Source organism: Balearica regulorum, chromosome 20 (assembly GCF_011004875.1).
Source record: "Balearica regulorum gibbericeps isolate bBalReg1 chromosome 20, bBalReg1.pri, whole genome shotgun sequence".
NCBI lineage: Eukaryota > Metazoa > Chordata > Aves > Gruiformes > Gruidae > Balearica > Balearica regulorum.
Window position 1 is genome coordinate 6,986,349 of NC_046203.1, and position 21,265 is coordinate 7,007,613.

At 46.3% G+C, this 21,265-nt stretch overlaps 1 protein-coding gene across 1 annotated transcript in view; it reads left to right on the top strand.

Annotated features, from left to right (window-relative positions):
* DNM1 (dynamin 1) overlaps positions 1–21,265 on the top strand; it is a 68,342-nt gene that overhangs the window by 42,951 nt on the left and 4,126 nt on the right. Inside the window, 8 exon segments of the mRNA XM_075772337.1 lie at positions 1,000–1,113; positions 11,727–11,836; positions 12,478–12,589; positions 13,816–13,827; positions 15,074–15,244; positions 15,419–15,660; positions 16,070–16,190; positions 16,192–16,289. Of these exon segments, the coding sequence (XP_075628452.1) occupies positions 1,000–1,113; positions 11,727–11,836; positions 12,478–12,589; positions 13,816–13,827; positions 15,074–15,244; positions 15,419–15,660; positions 16,070–16,190; positions 16,192–16,289 (980 nt within the window).

Sequence of the window (21,265 nt, forward strand, 5' to 3'; positions counted from 1 at the left end):
CACTGCCCCCTCCTGTCCACAAAAAGAACAGGACTATCTTGAGCTTAACAGCAGGCGTGAGATGAGGATCTAATGTTGCTATGTTTACCTTTATAGGGTAAACTGACAATTAATAGGCTTGTGTACCTCTGTGGTAGGCTGCTCACACAGTGCAACTTGCTAATATGCAGAGCAGTTGCATGGTTTTTCAATGCCAGGTCATTTTCAGCAAGCACATCCACACAACAAAGGTACACACACCTAATGCATGCAGATGGGTTTGGGTGTTAACAGTGCAGCAATACATATAAAAGCTAATGCATTTAAGCTGATGCATACTTGCATTTGATTACTGAATGTGTGAGGCTCTAAACCAGCACTTGGTGAACTGGAGTTTCCTAGAGAGTAATGGCCTGGCTTCTTTACAGACTAAACTTAAAGGAACTTGTTTTGCTGTAAATTAGTATGACTACTCAAATACCTGGATGTGCTGAAGTCCAGGGTACTAATTCCAGATGCACCATTTTGTTCTGTTATACTTAATGTCTTCTTTTTACTAAAGTCAGTTTTCTGGGTTGCTTGCCCATCTCTTCTGGAACTGGTTCCCCCCACCCATGAGTGAAGCACTCCACATGTGCAAAGGTGTGCTGGTGTCCTGTTTTTCTCTAGGTGTGGCCTTTTCTCGGTGTGTTGCTGTGATCTGGTGCTTGTAGGTTCTGCCAGTGTCGGAGGCACTCTTGATGCAGTTCTTCCTGCATCTCTTTCCCCTTGGCAGAGGGTATAATGCACAGCACTGCCAGGTTCCTTCCTGCGTCCTTTTTATACTATTCCTGGCCCTTTCAAAGCAAAGACCTTCACTGGCCAGTTGAGTGGGGGGCTCTTCTGGCAGCAGCAGAGAGCACGGTGTTCCTTGTCTTTCCATACTACTCTGTGTGTAGGGATATCCTCTGATCTTTCCTCTTTTGCCTAAAGCCAGGCTTTTAGGGCCTTTGTTAATGCTCACTGCTTCCACCCCCGTAGGTCATCCGAAAGGGTTGGCTCACCATCAACAACATTGGGATCATGAAGGGTGGCTCCAAGGAGTATTGGTTTGTCCTGACAGCAGAGAACCTCTCCTGGTACAAGGATGATGAGGTGAGTAGCTCAACTTTGACTTGGAACTTGGGCATCTAATGAGGAAAAGGCCTTCAGCTCACTGGGTGTTACAGATGTTTCTTCTGAGTATTGTCTGCAGCTTGTGACACAAGCTGAAACCATCCTTGGGCTGGGTTCCCTGTGGCCTCAGTACTGCTCAGTGTTTCTGAATTGATGTGAATGTGGCTTTTTTTGACAGGCAAGGAGTAACATCTGTGCTTAAAGCCCTGGCTCAGCAAAAAGCTGACAGACCCTTGGAGTGAATTTGACCTTTATTTGTCTTGCTGTGGCAGCTGTGACCAAAGGTGTGATGGGTTCATTCCAAGATTTAGACTTTTTGGTATCTGTGGGGCAGCCACAATGAGTTTCGTGAGGGAGTATGGCAGAGGTTTTCATGCATCTCTCCTGGTCACAAGAAAAAAAGCTAGCTCCTTTCTGAGCATAGCAACAGGAGCTGAAGTTGCAGCTCACACTGGCTCCTTCTGACTTTGGATAAATTACTTAACCTCTCCAGGATTCAGTTGTTAAATCTGCAAAGCAGGAATGTCCTTTTTAATGTTTCTATATTGGAATTGCCAGTTCACATATTTGTGAAATTGTGTGAATTGTGAATGGTTAGAGTACTGGTGATCAATCTACAGTGTGTGGAATATCACTGGTAGGAACATGGACCTACTCTGTAGAGTTACTTGAAAAATCTTGAGTATTAGGAATTCTGGCATTGTGCTATAGGGTCTTTCTGCTTCAGTGGGAAATGATATAAGCAGACAGAATTGTCCCAGCTGAAACTGTCATTGTCAATAGTGTGTTGCTTCCTGTGCAAGACAAAGGTAGATAATTGTCTTTTCTGATTACTTTGAAAAGAGGAAAGAATAGCTGGATGGTTTTGGTAAGGACATGATCAAAAGGGTTAGCCCCACTCAATGTTCTGGGGGATGAAAAATGCCTGGTATGATGTAGTCGTCTATTCTGAGTCGATTTAGGTTTCTGACTGCAAATAAAGCAAATGCTGTGTCCTTTGCTATGGTTTATGTCCCTCAGGTGTTCTGAGGCATGCAGTAGTGTGCCTGGGAGCTGCAGCTAGGCTTGGCCTCTTGTCCAGTTCCTATCAGTGGGCCTGTTTCATTCTTGGCAGGTGGAAATGATGACAAATATGGTGATGAATCAGCCTCTAAATACTGCTTTCTGCATGGAGACTGCTGCAGTGCTGCTATGGATGAGCAGGTGGCAATTTCCTAATTAAAGAGCCAGGCATTGAAATGTCTTTCACTAAATCAGTGTGTCTCTGCTATAAGACCCCTGCCCTTTGTATTCAGAGTTGCTTGGGGAGGCTTCACTTTCCTCTAGGTTGCATGTGCAGGTCGAGTGGTTATAAACATCAAGTAGTTTAATCAAAGCCAGCTGCTACATCTGTATTACAGAGATGATCAGAACTCCCAGTTCTTCCTGTGGGAGGGAGGGCAGGCTGCAGTGGGGATGTGTAAACTGTGATAGATTCCAGTTGCCTGGGGTGGGGACTGGACCCCCCTCCCCACCTGAGGGAGGGCAGCCTTGGGGGTCAGTAGCAACCAGAGGTCTGCACTGTTTCCCTTCTGCGTAGCATGAGGTAGAGCTGCCTAATGAAAGCAGTTCCCTGCCAGCCTTGGTCCCTTAAACACAGGAGATCCAGTGCTGATGAGGTCTGTGCAGCCTCTGAGAAAGGAGCCTTTGTCTTCAAATGAGTGGGAGCAGGAGGTAAAAGGAAGCTTTTTTTTACTTGCTTCCTCCCCAAGTTTAATTCCTTGGTCACTCCCTGTTGTGAGGAAGAGAGGCAGCAACTGCCACCTGGACTGCATAGTTGAGTCAGGCTAAAAGTTGGTGCATTTGAGGGGCAGCTTGGAGAGCCTTGAGCATAGGGATTCCCATCCCAAACCTTAGTCCTGCATGGAGCTGGCTCCATCCTGAAGAGCTGTCTGTAGTGCGTGGTCCTCTCAGACAGTTATCTTTGCATGTCTGTCCCGGAGGTCTCCTTTCTCCACCAGTTCAGGAGGACTCGTGTCCTCTACGGCTCCTGAAATGTGTTTTTTAAAGGCTGTACACCATGATCTATCTTCACTTAAGCTCTGGGAGGAAGGGGGAGGCTTGGTCTGCCCCACCCTGCACTTCTGTGGGCTCTCTTGTCCCAGTTCCCCTGTGCTCTGGCAGCTGTCCAGAAGCAACAGGGAAGGAGCTGAATCTGTCCTGTGCAGATGGAAATACTGGTGGAAGAGCTGTGGGTGGTGATGGGAGAAGGAGCAGGGTGAGATGGTGTGCAGTGGGGTCAGGGTGAAGACTAGGCTAGCACCTCTGGAGCTGGGGGGGGTGGGGGCACAGCTTCTCCCTACCCTCTCTTGCAAGCCAGGACCCAGAGCCTGCAGAATGAAGACATCTGGACCCCATTAGTGAAATACCAGTCTTTCTGCAGTGCTGGCTTGTTTTTCTTCTGCCTCTGAAGAAAGGAACTGAAACTTAAAATGTCTTAAAGGGCCCAGCATTACACATTAGCAGGGATATATGGCTGTTCGTGCTCTGGAGGGGACTGAAGGAGTGTGCTGGGGAATGGGAAGGGAAGGGAACAGCAGGCCAGGCGGGGGTGGAAAGTTGGCTCCCCATTCTGCCTTGCTGCCAAGAGCATGTGTGTGTGCTCCTGGGCGCTCTGTTTTTCTTCCTGTCTTCTTTCAATGAGTCAAACGCTGGCCCCATGGAGAGCGGCCCCACAGAAAGCTGGCCTCCCAAGACCTGGAGACCCTTCTGAGGTACCTGCACCTCCTGAACCCTGTGGGATTACGCTGTAGGCCAGCGGTGGGAGGGAGAGGTGGGGAGGAGTCTACCCTGGCTGCTGGCAATATAGAGCAATTTCCTTGCTCAGGGAGGCCACGGTGTCCCCAGAGCTGGAGCAGCAGCACAGCATACTGTCTTAACTGCTCAGCGAGCACCACAGTGGACATGATAAAGAACTTGATTTGAATAGTCCTTCTGCCTGAATCCCCTATGAAATGCAGAGTGCCCACTTCTCTGCAGGGCTTTCCCTCTTGCTGGAAAAGAGGATCTGTGAGCTGGGCTAGAGCTGCTGGTGATGGGGACCTTGTAGGCAAGATGCAATGCATGCTGTGCTCAGTGGGTCCTACTAGTAAAGCTTACTGCCTGCTGGAGGAGACCGCTGCACCCTCTGCTCTGCAAGGGTGACTGTTTCTGCTGGAGTTGCTTGTGTGCCGCTGTGTGCCGGAGTGTTTGCGCAGCTGGGTGGATGGATATATCCGCTGTTTCCTTTGGGAATTTGTGTGAATGTACAATACAGATGAGACCTTCTGTCCTTATTCAGGTAAATTGTGTAGTAGTAATTCTGGGCTTTTAAGAACAGGTGACTGCATAAGAAGGATATGGCCTTATTTGCTTGTGTGAAAGTATGTGTTGCACGCAATGTCAGCGTGTGTGCGTGTGCAGGAGGGGTGGGCATGGAGTTTTAGGTACTTTCAGGTGCATGGGTGTGCTTTATATTCTTTAGCATCATGTTGATTCCTGCTGCATCAGTTGTGCTTCAGTTCTTTTTCTGTCTTCATGCCTTCTCGTTTGCTTGAAGTATAACGGTGTTCTCTCCTGAGGAAGATGTGACCTTATTGACAGTCACTAGATAGCTGCTTATTCTGTACCTGTTGATGCCTTGTACCCAATTCTAGTTTAAAAATAAATACATTGATCAATACTGAGATTGTTCCCCCCTGCACATGTGTGTACTCCCCCCTGTTCTCCATTCCCCCAACAGTCCATGTCCTTGAGACCCAGCTCAGCTGGTAGAAATCCTTTTGGTTTTGTTCTGATGCCCACAAGTCATCAGAAGCTTGCTGTGATGGGTGCAGCTGCAGCCAGGTTTTTGCATTCAGTTTGTTTAAAGACCATAGGAGCAGGTCTGCTCTGAGGTTCTTCCTCTCCTGCTTTCACGCTGCTCTCAGGTGCTCTCTGGAACATGTTCCTTCTCTTTACATCCTCTGCAGAGCTCTTCTGTTTGTTCACTCATCTTATTTCACAAGTGCATGTTTTCTCATGGATAATATCTTACTCAGTCTTAATCAGTCCTCATTTTATGCTTTCACTCACTGTTTCTCTTCTTTCTTTTGCAGACAAACATCAAAGCAAACACAACTTCCAGAGCATCCAAACTTCCAGTCCATTGTGGGTTTTTCTTTATATTAATGACCAGCATTCTTTATGATGTGAAATCCCCTTTATCCAGTCACCTTTCTGTGCTTGATCCTGCCTTCTCAGGTAGCAAAACACAGTGCAGTTATAACTCCACCAGGCCTGTGTGTCTATCTGCATTCTATGGCAAAGTTTAGCATGTGAAACACAAGCCATCCTGAACACAGCTAGCTACCCCTGGGACAAGTGCATGAAGCTGAAAGAAATAAGGGGATAAGAGATGGAGGAGGAATAAGAGGTTTGTGAGTAGGCTGGTGAACAGGCAGGTAAAAGAGTGATAATCAAGCATGGCTCCAAAGGGTTATATCCTCTCAGGCTGAGGGATGAATGAACTTTGCATGCAGCTCTCCCTGCAGCCCACCCTTTCCGAGCATGTCCCTCTGCCATGCAGGTGTTGCCGTTCCCGTGCAGCACTGGCAGTGTGGTGTATCCCAGCACAGCCTAACCAATGTGCAGACTACTGTACAATCTCGTAGTCCTGAACAGGTAGTCTGAACACTGGGCAGACGGAGTGGAGCCTCTGCGATCTGCTCTCCGGTTATCAGCAGCTCATTAGTCCTTTCCCCTCCCTGTTTTTGGGATGGGGTTTTGGGGGCAGAGATGGGGTGAAAGTCCAAGTCCTGATTGAAGAAACATCCTCTTCTGGCAGCTGGGAAGAAGAAATGTTGCTCCCTGCATGTTTCCGATTTGGAGCAAGCTTCCAAGCTCCTTCCTCTTCCAGTGCCGGTGTCAGGCTGGTACCTGGTTTCCACCTGGGGTTGGTATGCTGCACCTTTTTAGAAAGATAAAAATAAAAAATTACTGCTGTTTGAGGATGAAATGTTGTGAAGCTTTGGCTGTCACCCAGGTGTGCAGAACTTGTGGCTTCATTCTTTTCTTCCCCATGGAGCTGTGTGGGAGGATTCCCAGGCCCTGCACACCCTCATCTCCTTCTGCCCAGTTCTGTCCCTTTGCCTGGGGTCCGGAGCAAAGCTCAAACAGGACCAGCCTTTGCTTCCAAGCCCTCAAAAGGGTCCTTTGACCAGCCCTGGCCAGTTGCCTTTGCAGCTCACCTCTGGCTGCTGCAGGAGCAATCTGCATCCCCTCTTTTTCTCCCCCTGCCCCCCCCCCCCCCCCCCCCCCCACTATGCCTGGCATTGCTGAGCCTCCCTCCCTCTTCTGGTTTTTGCTCCCTCCCTTCTTGCTTCCCTTCTGTCCTTCTGCCTCAATTGACGTGGCAGTGGAAAGCTAACTAGACTCGAGGGAGGAGCTTGTTGGCTGCTGGGAAGGCCGGAGGTTGGCAGGAAGCGAGCCAGCTGACGGATGGGGTTGCGGGGTGGAAGGGAAGGTTCCCTACCCCACATGGAAACTTGAGGAATGCTGTCGCTTTCTGTGGCGCTTGGCTCCCATGTAACGATTCCAGATGTTAGCCCTAGCCTGTGTGGTTTGCTCCCTCTCTTCCTGGTGCTGCAGGGATAAAGAAGGTTTTATGTATGCTGCATGTCTCCTTTCCAGGATCCCTTGTGTGCATGCTGGTGGATGGTTAAGATTTGTGGCCAAAAAATGAACACTCAGAACTCCCACTCTGGCTCTGACCATGCACTGGAGAAGGGTAACCACCCCTCTCCTTTTCCCAGAGGTGTGCAACACTTTGCATGTGTGTGGCACTTCATCAAAGCAAGCCCAATACTTGGGGATTGTACAGGATTCATCCCTACCCTGGGACAGGGGCAGCTGTAAGAAGAAATGTGTGGTTCTCCTTTGCAAAGGCTGGTGGACATCGCTGTGACCTTAGCAAGGTCACAACAGTGGGGGTTTGGGCACTGTCGCCTCTCTTAAGCTACTCAGTTTCTGCCTGGGCTTTCTCATATACTCTGTGATGGCTTCCTAGGGTTGCACTTACCTGCATATTTAAATCTGCACATTATTTCAGCTGGTGCAAATAAAAATCTTTACTTTTGTGCAGGTGAGTTGATTACCATTGTGCGTACTAGGTTAACTGTAATGGTTGTGATTAATCACATGAGTCCAGGCCTAATGTCTACAGAGCTTTTGAACTAAATCAGCTTAAAATCTTAGGACGTGTTGTTTAAGTTAAACCAACGCAGCTTTCTGATGTAAACAAGCCATTACAGCTGCTTTGCAGTGATCACAGTGTCCTGTAAATTATACTCTGAGGGTAAAAGTTAAGTGATACAGGTGGTCTGTGTTTTGGAAAGATGGTCTTGAGATGCACAAATGTTGTGGGGTGACTAGAGCTTCCTGGAAGAACCACAGCTCAGAAATTCAGCTCTTCTAATGTGCATTTTCTTTGCAAAGATGAGAAGCAGAAGGTGGTTGGTAACATCTTGTTTGGGGGGATGGGGGGACAGTTCAACTTAAAATGCTCAGCTAACTTGCTTTCAAATACTGCAGACTGTTTTTCAGAGACTCTTCCTAATAATCTTGTAGTGTGCATGTATTCAGTCTGTTTATCTGTGATAATGTTTTTCCATTTGTGTAGAGTTTTATCACAGGAGTTCCCAAAATGCCAAGCATGTGTTTAACGCAAATGATTTGACTGAAACTCCAGTCATCTCTGGGGCAGGTTTGTGTACCCATAGTACTTTGTCGTACAAGAAGGAAGGAAGATTAAGAGGTTTAAGCAAGATGAATTTCTCCTAATTTCACATGGCCACCAATTAAAGCAATGGCAATGCTTTCTCCCATACCCACAGACCCTTGTCTCTGTGCAAAAGGTGGTGTTTGTCATAACAGCTACAAGGAAACCTTTAATTAGTTTATTTGTGCTCTAAATGCAAACTGAGACCTAATAATTCTGCCAATTCCCAACCTTAGGGGAGCCCACACATGCATCTGTCAGTCTCATTTCACATGTATCCAAACATAGGAAAATTTAACTTGCTGCTGAGGCAGTCCAGTTGAACAGAGGAAATGCTTTGAGTCAGGCTGGCTTGCTGCCTACTGAATTTTGTGAACTTCTTGTAGGTTATTACCTGCAGGATAGCAACAAATAATTCAGATGACAGTGCAAACCATTGCTGTCTCTGGCCAAAACCAATCTCTAGAATTTGGCCATGATAAGGAGGTATAAAGAAATAAGGAGAATGTTGTAACATCAGGCTGCAACTGCAGCATCCCTTTTTTTCCTCCAGTTATTGTGCTTCACACCCCACATTCAGAATGGCTAATGGATCCTGGTCTTCCTGGCCATGTGTATCTTCTTTCTTTGGTAGATGCAAAGTGCAGAGCCATATGGCTGTATCCGCACTGTGCTGCGGGCGGGGGAGTAATCCTCTGGCACTTATCCTGCCTGTGCAAATAGCTTGCAGTCATCTCTCTCTGCAGTTCTCCGTGACTGCAGTGTGACTCCCGTTGGGAGCAGCAGCCCTGATTAGGGTAGCTAGCCCTGTGCTTACAACATTCCCTGGCCAACACTGAGCATCCACATTCTGTTTTGTACAGCCAGTCTGAGTGCTGCTGCTGCTTCGCTACCTCTCCTTGGCCTCATGGCTCTACAGATTAACTTGCAGCCAACATGCTAATTTTACATAACATACTCTGTTGCTGAGAGTGAGTTTTGCCTGATTATTTTTTCTTATAGATGAGGGGAGATATCTTATGAGCTGCATAAGCCTCTCGGGATCAGACTGAGGACTTTGAATGTAGTATTTCACAAACTACTTTCCTATTCTGATGTGTGCTGGCTCTTCCATCTCTTCCCCCCCTCCAAGTCTGGAAAGCTAGAGAGAGAAGCCCTTTTCCCCTCTTGGCCAGGATGCTGTTTAGCCATCGCACATACTTCCAGATTGCTAACATATGGGCAGAGGGCTCAGCCAAAGTTTTGAGAGGCTCAGCCCTTGGCAGCTTGTTCCACGCTTTCCTGTCCCTACATTCAGGAAATGAAGTCAGAGTGTTGATATAAAACAGGCCGAGTTGAAAACCGAGACGCTGGAAAGACTGAAGGGGGGAGGCGTGGGGAGATGGAGAGTGGCAGGGGCTCGTTGCAGTGTGCTTTGTCCTGCTGCATGCATGGGTTGGGGGTTTCTTGCCTTGCGCCGGTGTCTTCCATGTGATTACTCTTGCTACCTCAGAGTCAGAGGACTGATGTTTTACGCTGGTGGACAGATATACGTGTCTTTCCTCTAGCATATGGAAAAATCAGCATGCAGAGATAGTGTTGTCTTGATCACGCGGCAGCATTTATGCAAGAGCTTGGAGGGGGTGAAAGTAGAAGCTCTGGCAAAGAGCATGTATTTCCGTTTCTGGGACACGGGATTCCCTTACCTTTTGACTTTTTTTCCTGAAGAATTACTCTGTTGCTAAATTTCTATGGAATGATGTGTTCTAATGCAGAATGATTTTTCTCAGACAACTTTAACATCAGTTATTTTTTCACCAGCCCAGAGACTATGTGAGGTGGATGCAGGGAGTTCCAGTTAAGTGAGACGGCGGTGGGGATGGTCTCTCTTGCCTTGGGACTTGAGCAGTTGGGGTACTTCCCTTCTAGGTCACTAGTTCAACCTAAACCATCATAATAACCCAAAGTAATAGAAAGCTAGAAGCTGTTTGTGGCTTACAGAACCTGAAGGTGGTCTATGTGGCTCTGAGTCTAGTACCTAGCTGAATTATGTCCCATCACAAAAATGCTTGCCCACCTCTAATCTAGACTGATCAATAGTATTAAAAATCCAAGGAAATTTGCTCTGAAGAGCTCTCCTGCTTTCATAGCCTGGCATCTTTGAGAGAGAATGGAGAGTTTGGCAGCTACCCAAGTGATCCCTTCTATTTTCTAGATGTTGACTTCTGGGATATTCTTGTTGCATGAATTTTGTAATGGACTGGTATAGCTTGATCTTCAGGGTATGTATGAACTCTGGATTTTCTGGTATCCTTAGCAAACTTAAGTCAATTTAGATGAAACTTAAGAGGATGTTAGGCTGGACTTGTTATCCCCTGGGTGTTTGAGCTCAGCAGCTTTGTCATCCTTATCTGCTGCTCTGCCCTGCCCCTCTTTTCTAGCTAGCTCTTCAGGATCTTTGCTCACTGACCATAGTTATTTTCCATTTTTGTTTCCCCTGACAGCAATCATGTTTTGTTGTTTCCAGCCAAGAAAGCTCTACAAACACCAGGATGCTCACAAGGGGACAGTCACACATGCATGCTTGCACACAAAAGTATGCCTTGTATTTCAGTCTCGGAGAGCTGCAGTCTGCCTTTTGGAGACCAGTGTGATGGCTCCCTCTTTTGTTATGTTGGGGTATAATACCCAGCTGGAACAGGATGTTCCAAATGGGGACTTTTAAACCAAACTCACTTCTGTTAATTTGCTGTAGATTCAGATTTGAGACTATGCAAGGAGAATGATTTCTGACTTAGTTTCTGAACGTAAAAACTAAGATCAAGTTTGGTAAAAGATTATACCTAGGGTAAAAAATATTGAGGCTGGTTTTTGGATGCCTTGTTCTGTGTTTGGCTGGAGATGTCTCATAAGAACCACACTGAAGGGTTGTGGGTGCAGTTGCACTGAAAAATGGGTCCGTTAAAGCTCTCGGAGTCTGGTCACTGGCTTTAACATTTACCAAGCACTAAAATGCCTATGTTGCTTGAGATTCTAGTCATTCAGAGCATGAGATTTTCATTAATGAGCGTAGTTACTTGATTATTTTTTTCAACACAGGAGGCCTTCAGGTAACCTTACAGTAACCCGTATTATTGTAACCAGACCTGCTCTTTGATATTCTGATGCATATGTATTATTGCTTAATTAATGCATTAAAAGGAGTGTAGGACAGTGATAGGATGAAGTGGGAAAGTCAGCTTTTCTGAAGAGGTGAATTTAAGTTGATACAGTCCATAACTTGTGTCAAACCAGCTTCTCTATCACATGCCTGGCTCTTGAACATGGATATAGGCTTGTAGTGATTAAAAGTAAAACACTGAGATGGTGACAGTGGGGCTGAGGGCTGCTTACCCCCTTACTGACTAGTGGCAGTGCTTCCCACACACACACTAAAGCTGTCCTGAGAACAGAGGTATGAGGAGCCTTTCCCAGGCAGACCTGCTCTGGGTGTCAAGTGACTGGTGAACGTCTTGGTGCTGATTGACCCCTTGCTGGGAAGAGTGAGGACCTTAATGTTGATCACAACCTGGGGAATTGGGACAGTGCCATGCTGCTGCCTGTTCCTGGAGGAGTTAATGGGGCAGGGCTGTTGGGCCGTGTCACAAAAACAGTCAGGAAGGGCAAACTTTTGTTTCTAGAGGTCCCCTTTTCTCACAGACTTAAGAGACCAGAGAACCTGGGTTAAGAATGCCTCCCTGGTGATGTGGACGCTATATTGCTGATAGACTCCTCCGTGCTGGTAGAGGTAGAGGCTTTGTTGGAGCAGTGAGTGACTTGTTACTGATCCCTTTTTCAGGAGAAGGAGAAGAAGTATATGTTACCGGTGGATAACCTGAAACTCCGAGATGTTGAGAAGGGGTTCATGTCCAGCAAGCACATCTTTGCTCTCTTCAATACTGAACAGAGGTATGCTCATGTCTCAGCACGCCAAGCTGTTGAAGCTAGGGGCAGGATTTATGTAATATGAGATAGGAGGGGGTAGAGATGAGTATGGTGAGATATGCACATCCTTCCTGGACAGCTATCCTTTAAGGATAGCCGTTTTTGGAGGAGACAGGGGACTTCTTTTAAAAGAAGTCTGACTTCATTCCTTCTAGTCTTACAGATGTGTACCATTTTCTTTCTTCACCAGTGGATGGCTTGCAGTGTGACCTTAGCCATCAGCTATTTGGTGTGGTTAACAGGGCTGGCAGTGGCTGGAGTATATGTTTATAATCAACGTTCTTAGTGAGTGACTAGGGAAAGCCATAGGAGATAGGGGACCCAGGTTGGGTGGAGAAGTCCTAGCAGTGAGCAGAATTGAAAAGGGGACCTTTTTCAGGCCCTGTTGAAACACACAACTGATTTGAGGGCAATCAAACTTGCTCATTAAAAAAAAAATTCATTTCCTTTCCCTTCTGCAGGGTCGTCATGAGGATACAAGCAAAGGACTAAGCGTCTCTGTCTTAAAATGATAGGATGATTCCCTGATCATTGGCAAACTTGTCAAATACGGGCAAATCTCTGATTTGCAGTAGAGAAGAATAAAATGTTTGTCTTCCTCTCAGGAATGTTTACAAGGACTACCGGCAGCTGGAGCTGGCCTGTGAGACCCAGGAGGAGGTGGATAGCTGGAAGGCTTCCTTCCTGCGTGCAGGAGTCTACCCAGAGCGTGTTGGGGTAAGTTACAGCCATAATAATGGGCTGAGAAGTAACACAGCGTGTATCTTAAGAAGGATAGCTGTTAAAAATTAAGTCCATGAAGGTTTTGTCGCTTTCCTGAGCTGAGGATATTTTGCAACAAAAATTTAAGTTTTTGATATGTCCTGGTGCTTCCTTTAAGGAAGCTTGGGATAAAGTAACTGGCAGCTTCAAAGGGGAGATAAAGTAGGCGAAGACTGCCTTGATAAAACCTTCAGCTCTCTTGTTTTGTGGGCATTAAACTCTCAAAGTAAGGAGGACATTTAACAACCTGACCACGAAGTGGTATGTGTCTGCTGAGGGAAGGCACCATTCCTTTTCAGTAACACAGCCTTGTTAGGAGCTTCCTGGCTTACTAGTAGCTGTTCTCCTATTCCTTTTCCCACCCAATCAGGAAGGGATGTTCTGTGAATTTTTATTTTGCTTGGTAATACCTTAATATGCTACTTTAGCAAGACCTCTTATCTCTTCCCTTAGCCTTGTCCCACAACACTTGCTGTCAGCATTATGCTCTGCTTAAAGTATGTTCGAGAAAACTGTGGTGTATGTTCCTGTTCAAAGCCTTCCTGTTACCCTGTGAGAGGAAGCTGCTATAAATAGTTTTCCCATTAGAAAAGTGATAATTGCTTATCTGTTTGTATTTGTTGCTTCTAATAGACTTCTTGCATTAATCTTTCCTGTTACACTTGAAGATTGTGGGGTTTTGCCTTAAAGCATTTCCTGACAAACTGTGATGTTAAAAAAGAGAGAATTGGGGACTGGACCTTAACAGTGACACGACTTCAAATTGGCTTTGAACCAGACTGGGCCTGTTTAAACACATACTGGTAAAGGACACGTGCCATCTATTGGTGTGCAAATGGGTGGTTTGACACAGGAACACTGATGGCTAGGCTGTGAGTGTCTCAAAACCCTGTGTAACAAATAACATGTAGCCATTGTAGGGAAGTAAATAGTCCTTTGTTGCTAACAATATAATTTCCTTTGCAGAGTGTCCCACTTTGATTTTCAGTTTAGCTATACAATTCACTCGTTCCTCTTCCAGGGTAATCTAGGTATTTATGTATTTTTAGTGGGATTGGTCTTTTGCTTGTTCAGCGCTATTATGGGATCTTCTCCAAATTGAGACCAACTAAAAGTCATCTTTTATTTTTTATCCCTTTTTGTTTTAATTTTTTCCACGTATGCTCAAACTGGCCCGCCAGGACAAGGACAAAGTAAGTCTGACCCTCTCTGCCTGTGTTGCCCCCTGGGGCTCTCATCGGATAGTTCTCTCTTGTTTTTTTCCTTTTGTCACAGTTTCCTGAGAGGCATTTGCTTCTTCTCCCTCTTCATACCTTCTGTTGGATTGCTGCTGTTTGTTTCTGTTCTTGGTTCGAGTTATCCTTTTTTTCTTCTTATTTCTCCCTTTTTGTCTGATTTCTGAATCTTGGTGCAAACTTATTTTTGGGGTTTTTGACTGTCTTTTTTTTAAGTTGTCCTGTTTGACATCCATTTCCTTTACTTTGTTTCTTACTGAGACCTTGCATTCCTTATGTAAAATCTTCCCAGGAAAGGCTCAAATGAACAAAAGAATTTGCCCTTTCTTATATATTGTTCCCCAAAACAAAAGATAAGCAATTTCCTACACTGCTGCAAGTCCTTCAGACTGGGATGGTTTAAAATAAAGATTTTTCTTTGTAAGATCAAAGTGGGTTTTTTAAAATAAGCATTGAAAAAGACAGCAGTCTTTTATGCTTTGCTGGTTTGAAATTGATCCCAAATGGATGAGCCTTGGTGATTGCTTGCTGTCAAACAGCACAGTCCAGGTTTTACCTTATAGAAGGCTAAAGAATGCATTTCAGGCAGACAGGAAGAGATTCATCTGCTTGGTGTGAAAGGAGATAATTATGACTTACAATGTGGGATTTGCAGTTAGTCATCAGGAAGGTTTTCTAGGTTATTCCATCTACTTGTGGTCTGACTGAGGTGAGCAGTCACTTCACCTCTTGGTATCTGTTTTCTCATTTGTATAATGAGGATAAAGGTGCAGTGTGTTGGAGAGCCTGTAAGGCTTAATCTATGGTGAGTGATTCCCAGGTCTAAACTGTATCTGAGCATGGAAAACCCAGCTCAGATGAAGAACCTTCCAGGAAGCTATAAACATTAAAAGTAAAAATACAGCTTTGAGTATTTGTTAGAGCCGTAACCTGTGAATGTTGGTCAGGAGTCCCTGTTGTCTTTTGCCTTTGTATAATAACTTTCTACTAAGACAGCAGCTTTTACTGTTAAAGCTCCTCAGATCTGAGCTGGAGAAGTCTGTACAAGCTGAGCTGTGTATTGACAATCACAGCTCAAAATGTGAGTTTAAATAAGTTTTATTGCATGCACTTCCTGCGTCTTTCCTTTTTTCTAAGCACTATCATGAAAAGCTAATTTTGCGTTACATTTGAAGACCCAATCTGTTTCTTCTTTTCTGTGCAGGCCAGTGAGGCGGAGGAGAATGGATCAGACAGTTTCATGCACTCCATGGACCCTCAGCTGGAGAGACAAGTGGAAACGATCAGGAACCTGGTGGATTCCTACATGGCAATTGTCAACAAAACCATCAGAGACCTCATGCCGAAGACAATCATGCACCTCATGATAAACAATGTACTTATCACACTGTGGTCAATGGAGGCAGGGAGACAGAAGGGGAAAAATAGGGAGGGAGAGAAAGAATGGAGAAAAACTGAAGGCAGCTTGGAAGGAGGAAGAGGTGGCAACAGAATGGAGTGTTCTGGGGAAGATGGTGGAAACTGATTCCCTCTTTGTGCTCATTTACAGACCAAGGACTTTATCCATTCGGAGTTGCTGGCAAACCTGTACTCCTGTGGTGACCAAAATACGCTGATGGAGGAATCAGCAGAGCAGGCCCAGCGACGTGACGAAATGCTGCGCATGTACCACGCCCTGAAAGAGGCCCTCAACATCATTGGGGACATCAACACCAGCACTATCAGCACCCCTATGCCCCCACCGGTGGACGACTCTTGGCTGCAGGTGCAGAGCGTACCATCTGGACGCAGGTACCAGAGGCTCAGGGGGAGAGCCTCACAGACCTGCCTGATGCCTCTTTAGTGGCTAGCTGGGGCCTCCTACTGAGACAGGGGAGTCCTTCTCTTCCCCTCTTCTCCCTGTGGATGAAGAGTTCTGGGTGTTTGTGTTGGGAGGCTCATAGACCTTGAAAGCTATGTAGGGCTGCTGCATCTTTAGAAAGGATGTGGAGGCTTCTAAACCCTTAGGTTGTTAGATGGGGCCTGAAGTAGCTTTGAAGGCAACCTGAAGCCTGGTGTGACCCTTGAAAGCCAAAGGGTGGTGTGTAAGGTGACACGAGACTAGAGAAGGAACACTGAAGGCAGCATACGGGGACCTGATGGTGACACAGAGGGATCTCAGGCCTGTTGTTGCAGTTGAATTCTTCCGTTTGTTTGCCAGGTCTCCTACGTCCAGCCCCACGCCACAGAGGAGAGCTCCCGCTGTTCCACCCGCCAGACCTGGGTCTCGAGGTCCAGCTCCTGGACCACCTCCTGCTGGTGGGTCCACGCTGGGTGGTGCCCCCCCCTGTGCCCTCCAGGCCAGGTGCCTCTCCTGATCCCTTTGGGCCCCCACCTCAGGTTCCTTCTCGGCCTAATCGTGCTCCTCCTGGTGTTCCCAGGTAAGTCCTGAAATGCTGCTCTGCGCAGGTGGGATGTGCCCAATTTTTGGGTAGCAGCCTTGACAGCACTCAGCCTGCCTGGGCCATAGAAGGAGAATGGAGTGCATGGTGTGGGTACAGTCTTTGGATATTTGAATTGGGTCTGTAGGCAGGAGCATTGTTGTCCACTGAGACCTCATTGTACAGATGAGGCAATGCCAAGGCACCTCTCGGGAACAGAGGGGTAGCCTCTTCTCTGCACAAACCTCTGTGCAAAGGATGGGGGAAGAGGACCTTGTACCCCAGGGCTTTATTAGAGCAATCATACCAACACCTCTACTCATAAGTAGGTGATCACCAGAAAAATCACAGGACTGGGGTGACAGTTTCCCCTTTGCGTAGGGCTCCCCAAAGTCTGAAGTTGCCCCCTTCTCCTGGCCCTGAGTTCTTCAAGGTGAGTTGGAGAGACCTTCATCTAAGCTGTTCAGATGCTTTTTGGCTAGGAGAATATTGCAATATCACTGGCAGGGAAATAGATTTTTTTTTTAGGCATTTTTGTTGCTTCTGTAATCAATTTGAACATTTTCTAGTTTAGAGGGTTCAGATCACACAGCTTTGCTTTGCCATTAGGAAACTTAATTCCTTTCCTGTTCAGTCACTTCAAACACACTTCAACATAGTAATAAGGGATTATCCCCTGTGCAGCTAAGCACGTGTTCCTGCACAGGACTTAGGAAGCAGTCTGGAACTGGGAGTGCTTTTATGTTGAGTACTTGGTCTCCCTGTGAGGAAGAGAAGGTAATTGCAGAGTAAAGAATGAACATAACCAGAAACTCCCCGGTGACGTGCCAGAGGGAATGCTTCCCTCATAGAAAATACCTCTTCTCCAGTGGGTGCTGGTGGCATGTGCCTGAAGCTTTGCCACTTTCTGTGGAAACACCCAGCCTGCCAATGGGTGGTGATGGTGTATGGCAGAGGCAGTTCAGTCTTCCTCCTCTGATAGTGCCCCAGCGCATACTTGGTGCTGCCTGTTTGAAGGAGGAAGAGTTCTCTGCTAGGCTGTATCAAGCCCAGAGATGGATGAGTCCAAAGAGATTATAGACAGGTTTCTGAGTCTGGTGTGTTCAAATGGTTTTACTTTCTTGGTGCCTCTGCCCCAGCCCTCCCTATGCACCTTGATGCAGCTCCCACAGTAACTTGTCCACACGTGCCTCAGCATTGCCCCAGGGACTGCAGTCCTGCTGGTGGCACCTATGGATGTCAGCATGCTTCTACTGTGTATTTTGGCTCTTGCTTCTTGTGACCCTGCTTTTCCACATACTGTTACTTTGTGGTTTTCTTTTTAGTATACTTATGCTTCTTTCTGTCTCCATCTTTCTTCTTTCACTCAGTTTCATTTCTTCACTCATGAAAAAATATTCTATATACCTGATCATCGTGATGGGATTCTCCAAATGGGCTGAAATGAATTGGCCTTTTTTGAAGAAATCTGTTGTAGCCTATTCTAATGGCTTTTCTGCCTTTTGTATGAGGTAGAAGGGTTTAGGGGAAGGTAAGGAACAGCACTGGAGCAGAGGAAGAAAGTGTTTCATACTTAACTGAGCAATCCCTTGCTTTAGAAAGAGAGATGGTAGGTTGGATTGCATGCTACTGACTGCCCTGATCTGGAGTTGAGAATGTAATTCCAGAAGCTGTGAAGTGATGCTCATTCTCTGATCCCCTCTCTGATTCTTCCAGTTGTTCATAGACTCCTCCGGATCCTGATACCAGCTTGTGATTTGAGTTCACTGATGAATGGAGAATTTCCAATGACAAGGGACTCTTTCTCTTCCTCTCCTGTATATAGAATAAGAATGTTCCCTGCTAGCACTTGGACTCGGGTCCTTCTGCCATGGGTGAACGAATGCCATCTCCATTGTTGCTTTTTTAATATCCATCTTTTCCCTTGCTAACCAAGCTACACTATTGTGTATGTGCGTGAGGAACAAAGCTCTTGCATATGGCATGAGTGGGCTTTGCTGTAGGAGTTGGTGTTATGTAGTGAACTGGAAGTGCATGGTGGCGGCTGGACGTACTTTGCGTGTGTATGCACACTGATGCCTGTGTAGAAGTTTGGTAGTTTGTGCCTCCAGTTTGTGTGAGCATCTGGTTTTATGGATGACGAATGTAAATATGAGTGTTGATCCACTTTTTTATAAACATAATTGTATAGACACATGCTTTCACGTATGAACACCACATGGTCCATTTTCTAGCACAGGAAGGCTTTCCTGCGTGTCATTACACTTAAAACAAGATTTACCATCTTGCTTCTGTACTTAGCATTTATTGAGTCTACTATGGAAGTCTGCATTGCCAAATACGTACTTTTGGGAGCTGAAAGTTACAATATAAGGTCCTACCTGTGTGCAATGAAGGATTGCCTTTGGACTCTATACCTACTGGCTATGCAGGAGGATTTGCTCTGGGAAAGAAAACTATGAAGATATTCCTCCAGGTATTTAGTATCTTCAATTTAAAATAGTCTGGTAAACTGTAGATGAAAGACCTTAGGGAAGCTCAAAGGAGAAATAAGAAAGTTTAAGTGAGAATGACTTAACCATTGGAAGAATCTGAAGGCATTAATGGGTTCTCTGTTCTTTGGTACATGTAAGGAAAAAGATGCAAGTGATCAGCATCACTGTAAGCATGACTTCACACAGCTTTATGACTTTATTCAGGAAGTCAGAGTAGCTGATACCATGATTTGTGACCTTCAAAATATGTCTTCACCTGCTTCTTCCCTTTTTGGGTAGCACTCAGGACTGCAATCGTTCCTGAGCTGTTGGTTTCCACTCTAGCATTGGTTGGAAGATAGGAGTTCTCAGTGAGAGACAAATCCAGCCCTCTGTGCCCAGCCAGCGGGTGCTGAGACCTAGTGATACTGCTGGTTCGGCAGGAATGAACGTCAGTCTGAAAGCGGACTTGCTGGGTGGGTGAGTGGGCAATGGCTGGTAGGTGTGTGAATAGATGGATGGCTTTCAACATGCTCCTGTGCACAAGAGGGTTCTGGATGCGTGTGAAGTTGAAGCTGTGATTGTGTGTGCAAAGTGCTGCATGGGTGAGTGCAACCCTACCCAGAAGTGCACACTCGTGCTGTGTTCTGGAGGGGGACGTACGAATGTGTGTCTGTGCAAGTGCATGTCTCTGGTCCACCTTCCTGACAGTCTGTGTGGCCTCTGCCTTGAACTGTCTGAACTGCTATGTTGATTTCATGTTGTCTTTCAGAATCACTATCAGTGACCCCTGAGGACTGGCAGCCACGGTACGTTTTGCACTCTCCCTGCAATGCATGAGTCACTGTGTCCCCATACTCCATTACTTTGCTCTGCGGCTCACCTCTGCTGCCTAGTTCTTGTATTAGTAACAGAGTCCCTTGTCCAATGAAACCACCTCTGCCAGGATCTCATAAAGGGAGGAGTCTTGAACAGAAAAACTGGCTGATCAGAGACAGAGCAGCTGTTTGAGCTGCAGGAGCTGGGAAAGCCTCTGTACCTGACTTAAGGCTATTAGAGGACTATTTCTCTGCTTCCAGATAGAGGAGGTGGGATGGGGGAATGAGCTTTGGCAACAAGGTCTAAACTCTGTGTGTCTTTAGTTTGGCTTATATCCACACTGACTGGGAGATCAGCTGAATGAACTCTGTTTTGATTTGGTTTGTTGGCTCTGTTAGGATCAAGATAGAGGCGTGGGGAGCTGTTAGTTCAGACTCCTCTTCTTATATTCTAATGTCTGGCTGGAGAAGTGCTCCCATCCTCACCGTGTCCCTAGTGTTCATAGAAGGCAGGAGGAGTTTGGGTCATTAATATCAGGACTTCCATGTCTGAGTGCAGGGTAACTCTGACATTGAATGTTCCCTGTTTATCCTTGTGTCCCATCATCACAGTTAAAAGTGAACTCCCTTTGCTCGTTCTCCACTTGACCCTTTACCTTCCAGGTTACTCTTCTGCTTCTCTTCAAACTGCCTTCTCTCCTTTGCCTTCTGCCCCTGCAAGAGGAAGGGTTTAGTGATCTGTATTCCCCACCACTCTGCCCTGAGCTCCTGCCTGTTTCCCTTTCCTATCTCTCCCTGCACTTTGCAGCATTGTACTTGTTTGGTGATGTGGCAGGGTACTGGGGCAGGCTCATGTGCTGCGCTGACCCAAGAACTCTTCCTTGTCCTGTTAATGCTGAGAGTGGGAGTGTGAAGAGGGAGATCTAGCAAATTCTCCTGATTTTTTTTTTTTTTTAAATCCGGGGAACTTCCAGCCCTTATTGCCAAAGGGGTAGAGAGAACAGAACAGGACAGGTGTGGCTTTTTTGGGCCCCTTCTCCCATTCTCTGCGGATGTTTCTTGAAGTGAAAGGTCTGACAGAGGAGTGGAGCAGCAGCAGCTTCTGTAGATTTCCTTGCCGCTGGTTGTGGCGGAGAGAACTGAGGGTGGGGAGTGTGTGCTGAAGTCCTATCTTAATAGGAATAGTGGAAGTTCAACCCCCTGTTCCAGGGCAGGGGGGTTCACAGCCCCCATCTCGCAGCAGATGGTGTTTGTTACTGCTGCATATAACTGTGGTTAGGGCTGAGAAGTGCCACGTCATGTTAAACCGATGTGGTGATTGTTCAGTGATTGACATCATCTTTGAGGACGTCATCTGTCAGCCTGCCTCACTGATGACATACTGCAGAGGTGTTGGAGCAGACAGTTTCCTCCAATACTCTGCCTACTGCAGACATCCTTGGCAGCCCGAGAAATGTGCATCTTGGTGAACAACCTCAGGAAGGAGGCTTGCTGTTGTCTGTGCCTTGTTCTGGGACTCGCTGTTATGGGGCGTTCTGTTCTTAATTTGGCACAAAGAGCACCAAGGAAATAAAAATTAAAAATCAGAACACCACCAAAAAAGCCTAAAAATCCCACCCAAAACCTTTTGCAGCCCAAGGGAATAAATGTAATGTTTTACCATCTCAGGTCCTTAGCAGCAGAA